General features: G+C 46.3%; 1 protein-coding gene across 3 annotated transcripts in view; it reads left to right on the forward strand.

Annotated features, from left to right (window-relative positions):
* Nucleotides 1-1,775: 1,775 nt before the first annotated feature.
* The window catches only part of LOC119308035 (quinolinate synthase, chloroplastic-like), a 24,744-nt gene continuing 7,691 nt past the window's right edge, over nt 1,776-18,828 (forward strand). The window contains exons 1-7 of one of the 3 annotated variants that reach the window (XM_037584147.1): nt 1,776-2,552; nt 6,570-6,854; nt 7,282-7,500; nt 7,626-7,805; nt 12,395-12,719; nt 12,813-12,910; nt 13,256-13,417. In XM_037584147.1, the coding sequence (XP_037440044.1) occupies nt 1,857-2,552; nt 6,570-6,854; nt 7,282-7,500; nt 7,626-7,805; nt 12,395-12,719; nt 12,813-12,910; nt 13,256-13,417 (1,965 nt within the window). In that variant the 5' untranslated portion in view covers nt 1,776-1,856. Of the gene's footprint in view, nt 2,553-6,569; nt 6,855-7,281; nt 7,501-7,625; nt 7,806-12,394; nt 12,911-13,255; nt 13,418-18,828 lie in introns of all 3 variants that reach the window. The other 2 variants (XM_037584146.1, XM_037584145.1) reach the window with 2 other exon arrangements.

An 18,828-nucleotide genomic window follows, 5' to 3' on the forward strand; every position in this document is an offset into this window, starting at 1 on the left:
GAGGGGATCTACTAACATGCACGAGTGTTTAACGTTCACTCAGCTCAACCTACGTGGTGTGCCATCATGGTTATGGCCGTATTCGTTCAAATTATATGTCCCTTCATGCCATCGTTTTGTGCAAACAGTGTGGGGTGGCTCGCTCTTCAGGAATTAAAATGGATAAGAGGAACTAAAGAAAAATAAACATAAGATGGACACATAAATGAAAGCTAGATTCACGACCAAGTACTCATCTCCCACAAAAAAAGTTAACACAAGAGGTTATCCCGAATTCAAAGAATAAACAAAGGAAAAAAAAGACATGATGTAGTTCATCCCCAAATTCGAAGAGACCGCGATCTTGGAATTCCTGGAGGAATCTTCTCCAACGAAGGCGTTGATTATTTTAGGACATGAATAACCATGAAACATTCGCTGAGAGGGGGTGGCAATTGCGAATGTTTTAAATGGGAATTTATGTTGTGGGCGAATTTCTTAAGATACACACGGAAAAATAGAGTAAGATTTGTCATTCACCAGCAAGTAAATTTGCCATAAAAAATGTCCACTTGCCACCTCTTTCGAGTTGTTGTTTGTCAGATAACATTACTATTATTTTAAGGGAGTCTTCTCTGTAGGAGGAGGCCTTAAACCCACTTGGGTATATCCTCTCGAGGAGGGCGAGCAAAGCTTTCGATCTATGAAAAGGTAAGATGATACGGGACACGTCGTTGGGTGGTCTGATCTTCACAAATTAAAGGTGAATTTGAGAAAGATCATGGGAAAAAACATGAGGAATCGCAAAGAAATCAAGGAAGAACACATGGATAACTAGTGATGCCAAGGCAACATCCTCTTATAACTGTAGAGCCGTACCACACAGTTCACATGGTTTCTTACAAATTTATACGTAATAATAAAGTCATTAGTGCTTCTGGCGGTATGTCACATAAATTACCCCCAAAGTTGCAAAATATTTCCCACTGATGCCACCTATAAGTATAAAAAAAACGTTTCACACAGGGGAGCCCCCCGCCTGGACAACCCGTGCTGTAGGGACCTCCTATATCGTGCTTTGCATGCTTAGAGAAGACACACTCGTTTGGGTCGGCCCATGTGCGGGCGGCCTGGTTTTATTTTTTATTTTTCTTTTCCCTTTTTCTCCTTTAAATTATTTGGTACTTCCAAAAATAAAAAACTGATAATTTTAAAATAAAATGTTCAATAAATCATAAAATGTTTGTGGATTCAGAAATGTTTGTAATTTTTTATAAGAATGTTCGCAATTTTGAAAACAAATGTTTATGAAATCCAAGAGTGTTCATGTTTTTAAAAAAAGTTTATGTATTAAAAAATATTAATGAAATTGAACAAAATGTTCGCCAAAATGTCGTGATACATCAAAATGTTATCATGGTCATTGAAGATTATGCTTTTTTTTTTCTTCTGTTGCAATGCACTGGCCCTTTTGCTAGTCAAAATTAAAAGGAAAAACAAGAACACTGCATGAGGTTCTTGCGCAAGTGGACAAAGGTCTTAAATTCTCAACTACATAGGTCTACATAGGTCACGGTGCACGACTTGGCCCCACTGGCACCTATTCCAATTCCAGACCCTGCCTTTTGGCAAAAAAGAAACCCAAACCCTGCCCTTTGGCAAAAAAGAAGACCCAAACCTCCTCCTCAAAAGAAAAAAGAACAAGAAAAAAAAAAGACGCAAACCCTGCCAGCCCCGGATCAAAGAACCATGCCTCGGTCCCCCACAAAAAGGACGCGCACAGCCTGCGCCGCCTCCTCCCACCCATCTCAAGTCTCCACCCGTTTTCAATAAAACGCGCTACCTCCATCTCCCCGCACCACACCACCTCCATCTCCATGGACACCTCCACCCTCGCCGCCGTCGCTTCCTTCGTCGCCTTGTCCACGAAGCCCCGCCTCCTCCCGCCACTCATCCCCTCTCGCAGCCTTCCACGCACCCGCGGCTCCCTTGCCGTCTGCTGCTCTCACTCCCACGCCTCTCCTCCGCCCTCGCCCCTCCCGTGCACTGCGTCCGATGAGGAGGAGGTCGCTCCTCCGCACCTCCGCCTCTGCCGGCTCGCCGAGGAGTTCGGCGCTCTCCCGGACGCCGACCGCGCGCGCCGCCTGCTCGCTTACGCGGCCGCGCTCCCGCCGCTGCCCCAGGCGGACCGCGTCGCGGCCAACCGCGTCATGGGGTGCGTCGCGCAGGTCTGGCTCCTGGGCAGCTGCGATCGCTCGGGACGCATGCGGTTCGCGGCCGACTCCGACTCCGAGCTCTCGCGCGGGTATTGTTCCTGCCTCGTCTCCGCGCTCGACGGCGCGGGCCCCGAGGAGGTGCTCGACGTGGACCCCGCCGATCTCGCGCCGCTCGGTGTGGCCGCGGGGGCGCGGTCCCGGGTCAATACGTGGCACAACGTGCTCGTCGGCATGCAGAAGCGGGCACGGGCAGCCATTGCGGCGCGCGAGGGCAGGCGTCGTGGGGAACCGTTCCCGTCGCTCGTGATCGGCCGGGACGGCGCCGTCCGCGCGCAAGGAAGCTACGCCGAGGCCAAGGTGAGCGCTCTTTCTTTCGGCTAGCTTATTGCTGCTAGTCAGTTGGTTTTTCTCCATGATCTCATGGAAAAGACGTGTCCATGTCTCCACAAATTGGAAATTTAGTACTCACATGTTTGACTAAGAAAGCTAAGAAAGCAGTGGCGGGCTTGAATATATGACGTGTAGAATCTGCCAAAGCTGGGTGCAAATTGACCTTTCTCACTATAATGGCATCGGATAATTATAAAGGTGCTTTTCTATTGGTTGTTGGGTTTCGCCTTTTTTCCCTTTTCTAGAATCTGCGATGTGGTCATAGCTATGTGTATGGTCAAGAATGGAGACTATGACTATAATTATCGGATCGACAGTGTCTGTGTCGGCGTGACTCTTACCTTCTACTTTGTGTGGACTTGCTTGGGCATATTCAGTATGCACCACACATATTTCTTACTTACATGCTTCGTTCTTTTCTGACAATGAAAGGGCGCCTCTTTGGAAAAAAGATGCAAGTCTTTACTTTGCCTACAAGAGCTGCAACAGTTAGAAGGATCAACCGTTAGAGCATCTTCAAAAGATGATTTGTAATAGGGCAGGTGCCCAAAAAACCGTTTTAGGGCATCTCCAACAGCTGCCCTATATTAGTGCATAACCGCTCTTTAGGGCTTTTGGGGCCAAAAATGCTGCAACAACAGCTAGCCTTGTTGTGCCAAAAAAATTTAGGGCGGCCCAAAAATGGTAACGCAGGCCCGGCAGTCGCGCCGTTGCCGCAAACCTAAAAACGAGGCGCGCACAGCCTAACTGCCATAGTTGGAAACTTCCCGCAACCTCTCGCAGCTACAAACCCTCCTGTGCCACCGCCGCCCTTGAAAATCCGGCCGGATCCGGCCACCTCTGCACAACCCCGCCGCCTGGATCCGTGGTGCCCCTCCTCCAATCGGCGGCGCGGCATCACCCCATTTCACCGCCGTGGCGCCGCAACGCCCCACTGATCGAATCAGTGGCGGAGCTTGCAGCCCAAACATGGGAGGGCCAACAAGAAGAACATAGCTTATGGGCTGCTGTTTTAAGGCCCAAGAGTAGATGTATATTGTATAAAACTTCATGGGCTGGGCGGGCCACGGCCCATTCAGCCTTGCTGAAGCTCCGCCAGTGGACCGAATCCCACGGCTACCGCTGTTGCAGCGTGTCGCACCGTCGGATCCGTCGCTCCCTCTTCCAATCGGCCGCCATCACCGACGATGCCGGCTGAAACGCGCGCGGAATAGCAAGACCAGCTTCCGCGGCATTTGGCTGTGGTAGTCCAACCGCTACAGCGCCAAGCTACACTGTGACGGCCAGCGGCACTGGGTCGGCACCTTCAAGACGGCGGAGATCGCGCTCGCGCCTACAACATCGCTGCTTGAAGGATCAGCTGGCCGTGTTCGGAGCTCAACTTTCCGGAGATGGAGACCCAGGCGAATGCGGAGTTCATCGGTCCACCAGTGAACATTGTGTCCTGCACGGCGAAGAGGGAGACCCGCATTGTCCTCGAGCAGAGGGACACCCAGGAGAGCGATTAGGCGGCGATGGCGAGGTTCGCCATGGAAAATCCGCACCTCGTGCAGGCAGAGGAGTGGTTCTGGAAGAGGGACAATGAGCGCAAGACGGAGGATGAGGCTGGCTCCTCCAAGGTGATCAAGCTCGAGCCCTACGACGAGAGCGAGGACAGTGGCGAGAGTGAGGAGTTTAATACCTTTGAGAGGAGACCATGGCGCTCTGGAATGCTGTCAACACACAGGCTGATGATGACGATGACGAGTAGTATGTGGGTAGGAGTACTATCTTCTAAACTATGTTTGGATGTTTAGATCGTTGCATGTTTAGAACTATGAATATTCAGGAGTTTGTTGAAGTATGCAATGTGATCAAGAGTTACGATGTTGGTTTGAGAAAACAATATGTTTGAATAGTGCCCTATTTTAGGGCAGCTGTTGGAGTTGGACAGTTTTTGGTGCCCAAAATATCACTTCCCGATGACCCAAATTTTACTCCAAAGCATTTTTGGTGCCCTAGGGCAACTCTTGGAGATGGCATTTGGACCCCAAAATGGTGCTCCAGCAGCTGCTCTGTCCCCTAAACCGTGCTGCAATTTTTTTAGGGCAGCCGCATATTTTTGGCCTCGTTTGCTGCAAATATAGAGCAGCAGCCGGCTGCCGCAGAACAAATCTCGTAGCTGCGCGCAGCCCAACCGCCCTCATGAAACTTCATCCCTGCAGCCGCTTCCCCTTACCCCGCCGCTGAATCCAGCCACCACCACCTCCACTGCATTGCCCCGCCGCCGGATCCACCGCCCTCTCCGTCCGTCTGGCCGCCGCTCCACCCCATTCGGCCGCCATCACCGTCGCGTCAACCGATTCCGGCCACCACCGCCACCGCCGAACAGCCTTAGCGCTGGATTCACTGCCGAACCGCCCCGTCGCCGGATCTACCGCCCCTGCATCTGGCCGGCTACCACACCACCGAATTTGCCGCCCCTCCACCACCACGGCCGAGGATACCGCGCCACAACGCCGAACCCATGAGCAACACAAGCTTCCGCGGCGTTGGACTCCGGCCATCCGGCCGCTACGCCGTGGAGATCTTGTGCGACAAGATGCGACACTAGCTTGGGACCTTCGAGACGCGCGCTTATGACACCGTTGCTTGGAGGTACCGACAACCGAAGTTCGAGCTAAACTTTGCGGAAGTCACGAGCCAGGAGGTGGCGGAGTTCCTTGCTCCAGAAATGCGGCTTGTGTCTCGCAAGCAAGAGAAGGAAGACCGCTTTATGCAGCAACGCTCTGTCCATGAGAGCGATGAGGCGGCTCTGGCGAGGTTCGTCGCGGAAAATCCGCACCTTGCGCAGGTGGAGTACGAGTTCTTTGCTAGTAGGGACACACAAGGCAAGAAGGCGATCAAGGAGGACGAGGCTGGCACCTCAATGGCGATCAAGAAGGAGGACGAGGCAGACCCCTCGGTGATCAAACTCGAGTCCGATGACAACAAAGAAGAAGAGTTGGATAGTGAGACATAGTCGTTCATGGAGCTTTGGAACCGTGTTGACGGCGGGGATGATGATAAGTAGTGTGTGAGTAGTACTTAGGCGAAATATGGTGGTGAGTCTTTATGTTTAAGTTTGAACTCGTGTCGTTGTGTTTAAGTTTGAATTCATGTTTCAATTTGAACATTTGGTAGTTCTAAAAATTTCTGTTACCCTAAATCCACTTTTTCGTGCCCTGAAACTATTTTTGGCTGCTCTATTATGCATCATCTGTTAGATGCTCTAATAAGGGTGCTCCCAATACTATTGGTCCAATAGTACACCTCCATTTCTTAGAAGGGCGCACGTGAGATATTTCAGATCTAGACATAAGAACATTTGCTGTTGGAGATTACTGTTTCTTTCTTTCTAAATCTACCAAAAATTCAATGATGTGAATGATCTTCCTAACGATCTGAAAGAAACCATCTATTGGAGATGTTGTTACTTTGGCAGGAAAATCCTTGCCAGAGGCACCGACTATCACTTTTTGATATTTATGGAATAGACCATTCATCAAGTTAAGAATAACAAACCTTAAACCTTACAATATTCTTCTTCCGTCCCATAATATAAGAGCGTTTTTGACACAAATACGCTCTTATATTATGGGACGGAGGGAGTAGCTGAGAGAAAAATGTGAAAGGCTAAACGTCCACTGAAAGATGCTGATATCTGCAATGTTATTTAAGTTTTAATTTAAAATCTTAGCAAATGAAATACTCCCTCCGTTCCTAAATATTTGTCTTTCTACAGATTTCAACAAGTGACTACATACGGAGCAAAATGAGTGAATCTACACTCTAAAATATGTCTATATACATCAGTATGTGGTAGTCCATTTGAAATCTCTAGAAAGACAAATATTTAGGAACGGAGGGAGTATAAGTTAAATGCTACATATTTTGTAGTGTAAGTTTGTTGCTGTCTCTTCATGGAGTATAAAGACATGTTGACTAGTTTTAATAATTTTGCAGGCGAAGTTTTTATCTCCTGACCAGTCCAAGATTTCCGAGCTTGTGAATGCCCTCAGAGAGAAACAAATTGGGATTGTGGCCCATTTCTACATGGATCCTGAGGTGCAAGGCATACTAACTGCTGCAAAGAGGCAATGGCCCCACATTCACATATCCGACTCATTGGTAATGGCAGATAGTGCTGTTCAGATGGCTGAAGCAGGATGCAAATATATCGCTGTGCTAGGTGTTGACTTCATGTCAGAAAATGTCCGTGCAATACTTGATCAAGCAGGATTTACTCAGGTATTTTTATCAGTTAGTATCATTGACTTTTCACTATGTATTGTGAAGTCTTGTGGTGTTATATGTGTTGTCATTGTGGACACAACACAGAGCAAGAGTTAAGCTCTAGGGAGTATTTATATGCACTTCGATATATCCTGTTGGTGAAATGGCGTTACTTGGGACCATCATATGTCATTGTTGTTTTTTGACTGGATTCTTGACATAGTTTATTTTGTTTTATTGTTACTTTACTGCATTATAAAAACCAGTCAAGACTGGCAATTTAGAGAACTGTAACCTAACTATTAGTGGACACTATCATATTTTGAATTCCCAATGTTTTGATAACCCACAGCTGTTTATGTCTTATTTATTTGACCCCCACTCCCTCCCTCCATCTCTCTCGCTCTGTCTCTCACCCCTTCGTTTACTGATTCGTACGCAGGTTGGTGTTTATAGAATGTCCAGCGAGCAAATTGGTTGTTCCTTGGCAGATGCTGCTTCAAGTTCTGCTTATACACATTTTCTTAAGACGGCATCAAGATCTCCTCCTTCTTTACATGTCATTTATATCAATACCTCACTGGAAACAAAAGCTCGTACTCATGAACTTGTTCCTACGATAACCTGTACCTCTTCCAATGTTGTTGCAACTATACTACAGGTAGTCGTTTGACTTGTATGAGTATTATGTATCTTGGTGGATTTGCATTGCATTATTTTCCAGCAAGGTTTATATATTTATCTCTTTATTAGGTCATTATGCTCACTTGTCTACCTACCTTGTAGGCATTTGCTGAAATACCAGATCTTAATGTCTGGTATGGTCCTGATTCCTATATGGGTGCGAACATAGCAGACCTATTTAAGAGAATGACTATCATGTCAGATGAAGAGATTACAGAGATACATCCAGATCACAACAGGAAAACTATAAGTTCATTATTACAACGTCTTCATTACTATCAGGTTTGTCTGATTCTGTACCTTTTGCTGTGCTAAATTAGACAGTCTATTCTCGCTTTCTTCCATGTGTTTTATGCAGTTAAACTGAACATTAGAGTATGGTACTCATGCGTGCACATTGTATGACTAGCCAAAAATCCAGTGCAACTGTATTTTTTTATTAGTTATAAACAGAAAGTGAGAGTTGCCCAGTTAACTAGCAGAAAATTCGACGAAAACCTTTACAAACCCGCCCACATGCCCATGACTTGTCACGTCATTTGCACCGCGTGCTCAACAGCAGCCAGCAGACCCGCAGCAGCCCTTCCCCGTTTCACCTAAAGGTTCCACCACGTGGATACGGGAGCGGGCCACCCAACCACATGCCCGAAACGTCCGCCCGCATTTCAATCAAAAATTGAACGAACCGGACGAATTTTATGCAAACCGGACCTAATTCATGCAAAGTTTGACATACTACATTAAAACAACTAAAATCTCAAAAAAAAAAAAAACTAAGCAAGGTATTGGACGGTAACCTCATACGCATGGCCTCCCTGTCCGGCGGGATCTCCGTAGTCCGCTCCGTCGACGTTGCCGCTGCCGTCGGAGTCGTCTTCCTTCCACGGACATATGAGGCACTGCATTGGATGGCAAAAATGGCCCGGACACCGCGGTCCAGAATTTGTGGGGGATTTGCGGAGATGTCCTAACCCAATGCTCAAACTGTATGGCGTTAGTTGGACTACCACCCAGTACGCTGCCCCCACCTTTGCAGCTTTTTCCTGCCACGGACCGCAAAAAATCAGCAAAATGCTTTCACCTTTTTCTCCTTTCCTACTCAGCATGAATCACAAGTTAAAGGTTTGTGGCTAAGATAACTATTTCTTCAGTAAGCTATGATAGCAACAATTGCACACACACACACATACACACACACACACACACACACACACACACACACACACACACACACACACCCACGCACGCACGCCCGCGCGCCCGCGCGCGCATATGTATGTGTGTATAGATTTTGTATATAGCGTTACTACGGGGTATAAAATAAGCTATTCTATACTCACACTTAGTCCTCCGTTCCAAAATAGATGACTTAACTTTGTACTAACTTTAGTACAAAATTGAGTCATCTATTTTGGAACGGAGGGAGTATATACTAGTAAATATGCCCGTGCGTTGCAACGGGTGAACAAAATGTGTGGGGCGTAGGAATTAGGCTTGTAAATGTGGTAGAGATAGAAGAACTTTCGACAATTCTCGAGCCTGAGCATTCATCGGGCTGTCTTCCAACGCAATGGTTTCTCGCCCGAACAAATTGACTTGTGCCATTGTGCTTGTTCCTCTATAATTAATTGTCCGTGCGTTGCAACGAGGTCATGCACATAGATAATATTGTCTATTTTATGATTATCCCCTATATACGCGGTACGTGGAACTACTCTCCCCCATTTTTGCATAATTATATATTTCTGGAAGTGCTTGTGCATTGCAATGGCTCAAAAATAAATCACTGTGTTCTTGCAAACCTGAGAAGCAACTTTGTATACTTTATACCACTCAACTCTCTTTGGTTTCAAACTATTTTCTTTCAAACTAATTTGGGTTTCCCCCAATTTTAGTGTCATTACCTGTTCAAACATACAACTTTCTGATTTTTCTTTGCATGCATCGTTGATAGCTATAAGTATGAAAACATCGTAAATAAACTATTTACTTCCTAACAAAATCAATTCATGTTACATTTGGTAAATCACATTGGAAGACAGCTAAATTAAAAAATTGAAGCATAGAAATTTCATTGGTCTATTTCAATAAATGAAGGTCTACAATGTGCCATTATAGGTTGCACAACCTTATGCACTTAAAAGCATATCTTGCAAACACATCCAGTCATAATTACCTAGGCATCTCCTATTGAAGCATTAGGCCAGAACTTTCCTCATCTAGTTTCCTCCTTACAAGTCATGATCTGTTGCTAGTATACAAATCCAAGTGGCGGTAAATTGTATGTCAGTTTCATTGATGTTGGTCGATCATGCGAGTTGCCCTGAAATTTGTTTCATTCCAAGATCTCGGACTTAGTAGCGAAGTCATCCAGAATGCGTCGGAACAACCTAACCAACCCATGGTGTTCAATACACACCTGTATACAAAAATAGAACTGCATGAAGCCTATACCTGCACTTGGACACGAAGCTCATCAAATCACTATATGTCCTCTTAATCGCTTGTGCTTTTTGCTACAGATATGTATGTTCCTTTGTGCCTCTAAGATTCACATTTCTGGATCATAGTAAGAAAAAAACAGAGAGTAAATTTTTCTTATAAGAAAGAAACAGAGAGTAGACCAGATCAACAACCAACAGAAATAAACATTGGATGCAACCATATTTAATTTTTAATATCTTATTCAACGGTGTGGTAATGAATGAAATCAGACATTTAAGTATACCAACTGTCACAGTGTGTTTTCTAAACATTCCAAATGGCATGGAACAACTAATTCAAGAACTGATGTCACATTACAAGCTATACCCAACCGTGGTCCAAATGACCTGAAATTATCCCAATTACTGCCCTGTCGAGAACAGCCATCATGCGTTTTTTTATCCTCTTAGGAGCTTGCCCTTACTTTTAGAAAAAATAAATATGGATTTATCTATCTCTGTTCTGTACAGTTCAGTAGGAAGGTCTGAGTTTCCGCCACATTGTGAGCAATTTGGATGCAATGTAACAACGGTGTAGCAAAATTGAAAAAGCAAACAGAAGGACATGAGGGGCATCATAATAGGGCATTCATATTATTCTTGTCTTGAATAAAGAGATTAAGGCAGCCATATGTGTAGCTGCGTAATATATAGAAAGCAATGAAATATTAACAATGACAAGGGAGAGCTTCCGAATTAAGTAGAAGATTGCTCCCTTCTTGAATGTTTTTCCAGAGAACTGACAAAGTAACAGGGCACTACCTAAGCCACCTAACATCCAAAATTATAGAACCTAAAAGATGCACTATGCTCATTTCCTGATAATTTAAAATTGAACAGTTGTGCTTACAACAACATAAGTAGGCTGACCTTAAGTACTTGGTGCAAACTATCCTCAGAAGCCATTCATACACCACTTTTTTTCCAAACCACGATGCTGGAAATGACAAAGATCAGGCAGTGTACTTGCTACAGACCAGATCGAAGGGAGCTCCAGAGCTGGTCACTGAATCTTCAGGGAGAGTAAAATTCAGCTGGTCCACATGGTTGGAGAAATAATCCTGTCGCTATTCATAATCTATTTTCCCTACATCTACTATTCACCCGGATGCTTGTGAGCTCTAGAGAAGAATGAGTATCCGAAGAAACCTATCAATATTTGTTAAACATGAGATAATGCATTTCGGTGTTACGTGCAACGCACGGGCATCTTACTAGTACTACCTAAAAAGTAGTATATATACTACCTAAACATACTTACATACTACATACTGCGCGTACATACTTTCCGATTTGATAGATATTACATACAACATACAAAACTCAAGTGGTGGTAACTACCACCGGTGGTAGATAAAATTTGTCCTATATATATATACTCCTGGGAGTATGTACTCCCATGTTCAATATACCTCATAATCAAATTATTTATATCTCTTTTTCATTCTCAATATACCTTATTAATTATTCTAAGATACCCCAATACAAATTTTATGAGAAAATATCATCAAGGCTCATAGTTTACATAATATACCATTTGTATGTACACAATAATAGTTTATTTGCGTACAAAATAAAATACATGCACCCAAATGGATTTTTTTACGAAACTCACTTTGAGGTATCTAGTAATAATTAATAAGGTATATTAAAAATAATAATAAAGTATAATGGTATCATCTATGTGGTATATGAAGAATGTGAGTACATACTCCTAGGAGTACACAGGCATTTCCCTATATATATATATATATATATATATATATATATATATATAGGTGTGGCGACACACCGCACTGTTGCTTGCCGGCCTTGACCTGTGAAGGAGGCGAGCTGGGAAACTGGCTACTGTCCCGCTGCTCGCGTCGTCGCTCACTACCGCCGCCTGCTAGGCCCCAACCGCAACCCTTCACGCTTGCTCGACGCCTAGCCCATGGCCGCCGTCGGCCATCTCGTCGTCCACCACGTCCTGGCCTGGCTAGCCGCTGCCGCTGCCGCGCTAAGAAACAAAGAGCAAAACGTGGAGGTTTCGCTGGGGTTGTTGCTTGTGCTGGAGTGCGTCTCGGGTCGCTGGCTGGCTTCATGCTGTCTGGGGCGATTGGTTCAGTAGTTCAAGGCTTCATGGGCCTGCGTCTGTGTGGTCCATTCCAGCGAACGGCGACTTTATCAGCGATACAATGAGTCAACGAGCGTACCCGATAGCACGTTATGCGTAGGTATACTATATTATTTTTGCACCGCATCAAGGTATGGCGGCTGCCACCCCTCGCCACCGGGGTCCTCCGCCAGTGTATATATACATACACACACACACACATCACAACATCGTACTTCTAATTCTGCAGTTTTTGCATGTATGACATTGTTTGCATATATATATATGTGCAGAATGGTAACTGTATTGTGCATGATATGTTTGGCCATGAAGTTGTGGAGAAAATAAAGGAGGAATACTGTGATGCATTTCTAACTGCACACTTTGAAGTCCCAGGAGAAATGTTCTCTTTGTCGATGGAAGCAAAGACGAGGGGAATGGGAGTAGTTGGATCCACTCAGAATATCTTAGATTTCATTAAATACCATTTGAAGCAGACTCTGGATCGGAATGTTGATGATCATCTTCAGTTTGTATTGGGAACAGAATCAGGAATGATCACTTCGATTGTTGCTGCTGTCCGGCAATTATTTGACTCCTATGAATCTTCCAAAGAAGGTGCTAGCATTGAAGTAGAAATTGTGTTCCCTGTTTCGTCAGACGCAATTTCTAAGACATCTATTGATGATTCCCATCATTTTGGCTCTTCAGTAGCGAATGATTTAGAACAGATTAATATCGTGCCTGGTGTGTTTTCTGGTGAAGGGTGCTCTATCCATGGTGGCTGTGCGTCATGCCCTTACATGAAGGTCTGGCTTCTCCCTTTTCTTTTACTGATAATTTGCGATTTGACATTCAATGAGTTCAACATAATATCAATTTATTTTGTCATAGTCATAAATTCATTTTGCTCTCTATATTAATGTTTCGCCCTCTTTTGGATTATGTTCATCTGGAACTCCTCAAGTATTCATACGAGCAGGTTCGATGTCGACTGTTGTTTGTTTTGGTAATGTAGCAGTTGTTCAGTTGCTCTGATCTTGTAAAATGTGTGATCTTCTCTGGCAGTTAATGTACAATGTGTTTCCTGGTATCACCCTGAATTTCCGATGATTAATTGTGGGCTCATGATATAAATGTTCCATTGTTCGCAGATGAATTCTCTCGAGTCGCTATTTAAAATCTGCCAGCAGCTTCCTGGTGAAGACAACAGTTTATCTGTTTATCAGGCTAGTCGATTGAATGCTAAGACTTCCCTTGGGAAATTGGTTGCGGAGGTTGGGTGTGAGCCAATTTTGCATATGAGGCATTTCCAGGTCTGCTGTCCTATTACTCTTTAGCTTTAATTCATGGTGTACATCACTACATCTTACATAGCACCTTACTGATTCACTTGCTTGATTCTGTTAGTAGCAAGACCAGAGGAAAAACTCAAGTGTGTGTGTGTGTGTGTATGTGCATTCTATCTACTAGATGATTCCCCGCGCGTTGCTGCGAGAAATCTTTGTCCTATTGATAATACATAAAGTGAATAACTTTGTTTGCATATGTTCTACATAAATACTAATGCATATATACAAACACCTAAAAACGGGGACACTGACTTGCAGATGCCCTGAAAGGCTAAGTACACATTTCCATTTTTAGATACATATTGTGTATTGTGTGTGACTCTTGACGTAAATCAATTGCAGATCTATGTAATATAGTTAAGCAGCTCATACCAGCAAGTGTTAAAAAACGGTGTTACAACAGATAGTTCGCCTAGAAACATAATATGAGATAATAGACAGCTGGAAAAAATGCTCCGGAAACAGACAGTGATAGGTACATGTCCTCGTTAGTCAAAGGACATATACGGTAGCTTATATAGCCAATCATTAGTGAGAACTCCTATTTCTCTTTCCAAGTGATATAATTATTATTATTTTTGACAGTCTGTAGTGATAGAAATTTCATCTGCAGAAGGAAAAAAGCATCTTTAGAAATCATAAACATTCTATTACTAAAGAGGCGAATGGCCTTGAAAATGAAATAACCGAAATTCCAGCTCTTGGACCATGAAATAAAAAGAACAACAAATGCACCTATATAAGCAAATATCAGTTGTGTATGAAAGATCAAAATAAAGGTACAACTCAACCTTGGTAAAATGAGATGATTCATGGTATTGGCGACGGAGGTGTATCCAAAACCATCCATTGCTTAGTTGCAAAATATGTCAAGTATAATATTTGTTATCTTTAACAGGATAAACTCACCTAGTTCTGGGACTTTTCTGCGCATGGGGAGGAGTGAAACAACCATGAACCTTTGACGAAGATTTTATACGTACAATATGCAAGCTCGAGTTACTCATGTTGGTGAAATTATTACACTCGTCAGGCAAGAAGAGCCCAACTGCAAAGAGATACCTCTTCTTCCTCTCCCATCGCAAGTCAGGTTGTCTGCTGACCAACTTGCTGAGCTCCATACCGAGGCAGAGAGGAGGGGCTGCACGGCGGTAGAAGCAAGTTCTTGGTGACGCTGCGACGGGGCGTGGAGAGCAATCGCGGCTGGACGAATCTGATGCAGATGCATGGTCGGAGGAGACCGGCTGGCGAAACCGACGCAGGGGACCATGGAGGCACTACGGGCGTGTGGCGGCGCCGTCTTGGAACAACGCGGTACCAGGCATTGCCCCCATGCTGGAGGTCGATTCCGGCGGTGCCCAGCCGTAGGGCACCATCGAGGCACTGCCGGCGCACGGCGGAGCCCCCCTATTTGAGTGGTGACGAACAGACGAAGTCGCGCGTGCTGAAACACGATTCCGATGACAGCAGCTTGAGATGTGCAGCGCTAAACGCCGCTCCGAATTCACTGGAGAGAAAATGCGATGGGGAGGATAATAAAAGGCGATGCATGATGTGATCTGGGCTCTTAGACTGCCTCGTCCGTTACAGGAGACAGAAGAGGAAACGACCTCCGGATGATTGCGTTTGCTTACTAAAGAAAATGAATCACGCGACTTTTTGGTCAGCGTTCAGTAAAGGAATGCATGCACAACGATAGTGGCTGATGTGGCAGGACACGCTGACATGGCTAGGTTGCATGTTTAGATAAATAGGATAGTGGGGGTGAATCTCTTAGGTATATAGGATTCTACAACCCGGCGGATCCTGTTCTGCAACCCTTTCCTAACTGCCGGTGCCGCAAACAAAAAAAGCTAACTGCACGTTCTTTTATAACAACTGCCCTCGAACTTTTTTTCTGCATTGAGTTTGGCCGAAAATTTTAGACCGTTTATTGGAACGACGAAAGTGATAGTTCGTTGGAAAGCTGTTGATAAAGGCGATTTCATGTTGAACATTTTCCAAAATTCTACAGGTTTAAGGTCATTTTCTAAAAGTATTTTCTACGAAATTTCAAACTGTTTGTCGAGTGATGCAAATGATATATCGTCGTAATGCCCGAACTGTTACGGGAAGATGCTAACTACCCTACTGAAAAACAGCGGACTGCCCTGGATGAAGGAGCAAACTGCTGAACTGCCACGATCGTGTAAATAAAAACACATCTCGGCTACTTGAAAATCTTAACTTTCTGCATGTTTTGTCTACATGAAAATAAAACACATCTCGCCTACTTGAAAACATAAAGTCAACTGCTATAGCACGCAAATGCATAATTGTTGGAAACCAGGAAGTGGAACTGATCATACCTTTTTTCGAGAAAACGCAAAAGACTTTTGCGTTTCATTATATTGAAAAGAGAGATAGTTTGTTACATCCTCCTAGGAGGCACCGGTACAGACAAACAACAAAAACATCAGTGGACGTCCCAGGTCTGTGGGAGAATGACACGCAGGCCTCGAGCACCCGCGGTTGCCCAAAGCGCAGCTTCTTCTTTGATCCTTGCTACCAAGACGTTAGTCGATGGGGTTACAACATTGAAGACGCAATCGTTGCGATGCTTCCAGGTCATCCAAGGGATCAGCAGCGTTGCGGTGGTGAGTCCTTTGTGCATCGGCTTGGGCGTGGCCTGCCGCGTCGTGCGCCACCAGACAGACAGGGAGCCTTCACCATTAGGCGCGCTGCATGGTAGGTGTAGCCAAGACAGGACGTCATGCCAAACCTGCTTGGTGAAGGGGCAGTCCAGGATCAGGTGGTTCATCGATTCCGGCACCTGATCGCAAAGCGGGCAGCGAGGAGGGTGCGGCAATCCGCGGCGGGTGAGACGATCGGCTGTCCAACAGCGTCCCAAGCTAGCGAGCCAGTGGATGTCGGGCAGGAGGTAGAGCCGTGGAAGGTGGCGAGGTACGCGGACTGGGCGGTGTAGGTGCCAGAAGCATTCCACTTCCAGTGGAGTCGGTCCGGTTCAGCGGAGAGGGTGGTATGCTCGATGGCTCTCCAGGTTAGCAAGTATTGGCCAATCTCTTGGATGCCAAGGGTGCCATGAATGTCTGAAGCCCACTGGTGCGCTTGAAGACCGTCGGCTACCGTTCTGCTTTTGCGGCTGCGCTTGGGGATGAGGGCGTACAGCTGAGGTGCGATCTCAGAGATGGATCGCCCGTTGATCTAGCGGTCCTCCCAAAACAATGCCTGCAGACCATCGCCAAGGATCATGGAGGTGGACGCGAAGAAGAATGCGCGTTCCTCACTTGAGAACTGGAGGTCGAGGCTAGCCCATGCTCTGTTTCCATCAGTGCGTGCAAACCAGAGCCATCTGGTGCGCAAGGCGAGACCCGTGCGCTCCAGGTCGTGGATGCCAAGGCCGCCCAGGCTGGTAGGGCGGCAGACGCGGTGCCAGTTCACGTGGCAGTTGCCGCCTTGAACATCGGCACGGCCGGCCCAAAGGAATCCTCTCTGGATCTTCCTCAAGGAGTTTGAGGACTTTCTTCGGCGGCGCGAGCACAAGGAGCTGATGTAGGGGAATTGCACTGAGCACGGACTTGACAAAGGCGAGGCGTCCAGCCTTGTTCATGAGGTGCGCCTTCCAAGTGGGCAGCTTCCCTACGGTCTTGTCGACGACGGGTTGCAGTTGGGCAACCGTCGGTCGTCGCAAGGTGGGGGATGCCCGGATAGGTGATGGGGAACTCCGCGAGGGGGCATCCCAGGGTCGCGACGGCCGGGGCGACCTCGTCGTCCGCGCAACGGATCATCGTGGCCGTGCTCTTCTGGAAGTTGACTCGCAGGCCTGACTCACGGTCGAAAAGCTGCATGATCTCTCTGACCGCCATCGTGTCGCTAGGCGAGGGGTGGCAGAAGAGAATGACGTCCTCGGCATAAAGCGAGATGATGGGAATCGCACGTCGGGGGTGCAACTGTTGCAGAACGTTGAGCTCGGCAGCTCGGAGGAACAAGCGCCCCAACGTGTCGACAGCAAGCACAAAGAGCTGCGGTGACACAGGGTCGCCCTGGCGGAGTCCACATCGATGCCAGATCGCATGTCCAGGCGCGCCGTTCAGGAGGACTTGGGTGCTGGCCGACGATAGCAGGATAGCGATCCAGCCGAGGAAGCATTCTCCGAATCCGTATCAACGCAGGGCCTCGAAGAGAAAGGGCCACAAGACGGAGTCAAAGGCGCGGGTGAGGTCGAGCTTCAGGAGGGTGTGCGGGGCTCCCAGCTGGTGGAGGAGGCGCGCCGACTGTCGCACGATCAAGAAATTGTCGTGGAGGCTGCTGTAACGCCCACGATGCGGCTATATCTCTCACGTGTCGAGGCACGACTTAGAGGCATAATCGCATTGTAGGTTTTGTCGCAAGAAGGGTCATCTTCACACAATCCCATGTAATGAACAAGAATGGGATAAAGAGAGTTGGCTTACAATCGCCACTTCACACAAAACATAAATAAATTCATACATCATTCAAAATACACTCATAGACCGACTACGGTCAAATCCAAATGAAAAGAAGATAACCCCAAATGCTAGATCCCAGATCGTCCCAACTGGGCTCCACTACTGATCATCAGGAAAAGACACGTAGTAGCGACCAAGGTCCTCGTCAAACTCCCACTTGAGCTTAGTTGCACCACTTGCACTGGTATCCTCGGCACCTGCATCTGTTTTGGTAGAATCTGTGAGTCACGAGGGCTCAGCAATCTCACACCCGCGAGATCAAGACTATTTAAGCTCAAGGGTAGGAAAAGTTTAAGGTGGTGGAGCTGCAGCAAGCACTAAGCACATATGGTGGCTAACATACGCAAGTGAGAGCGAGAAGAGAAGCAACGCATCGGTCGAGAAGCTAGAAGTGATCAAGAAGTGATCCTGAAACTACTTACGTTCATACATAACCCAAACCGTGTTCACATCCCGGACTCCGCCGAAAAGAGACCATCACAGCTACACACGCGGTTGATGCATTATAATTAAGTCAAGTGTCAAGTTCTCTACAACAGGACATTAACAAATTCCCATCTGCCACATAACCGCGGGCACGGCTCTCGAAAGTTTATACCCTGCAGGGGTGTCCCAACTTAGCCCATCACAAGCTCTCACGGTCAACGAAGGATATTCCTTCTCCCAGGAAGACCTGATCAGTCTCAGAATCCCGGTTTACAAGACATTTCGACAATGGTAAAACAAGACCAGCAAGACCATCCGATTGTGTCGACAAATCCCGATAGGAGCTGCACATATCTCGTTCTCAGGGCACACCGGATAAGCGAAGCGTACGGGTACCAACGTAACCCAAGTCGCCAAGGGACGGTCCCGCACGGTGCTCTAGTTTGGACCAACACTCGG

This window comes from Triticum dicoccoides, chromosome 5B (assembly GCF_002162155.2).
Source record: "Triticum dicoccoides isolate Atlit2015 ecotype Zavitan chromosome 5B, WEW_v2.0, whole genome shotgun sequence".
In the NCBI taxonomy this organism is placed as follows: domain Eukaryota; kingdom Viridiplantae; phylum Streptophyta; class Magnoliopsida; order Poales; family Poaceae; genus Triticum; species Triticum dicoccoides.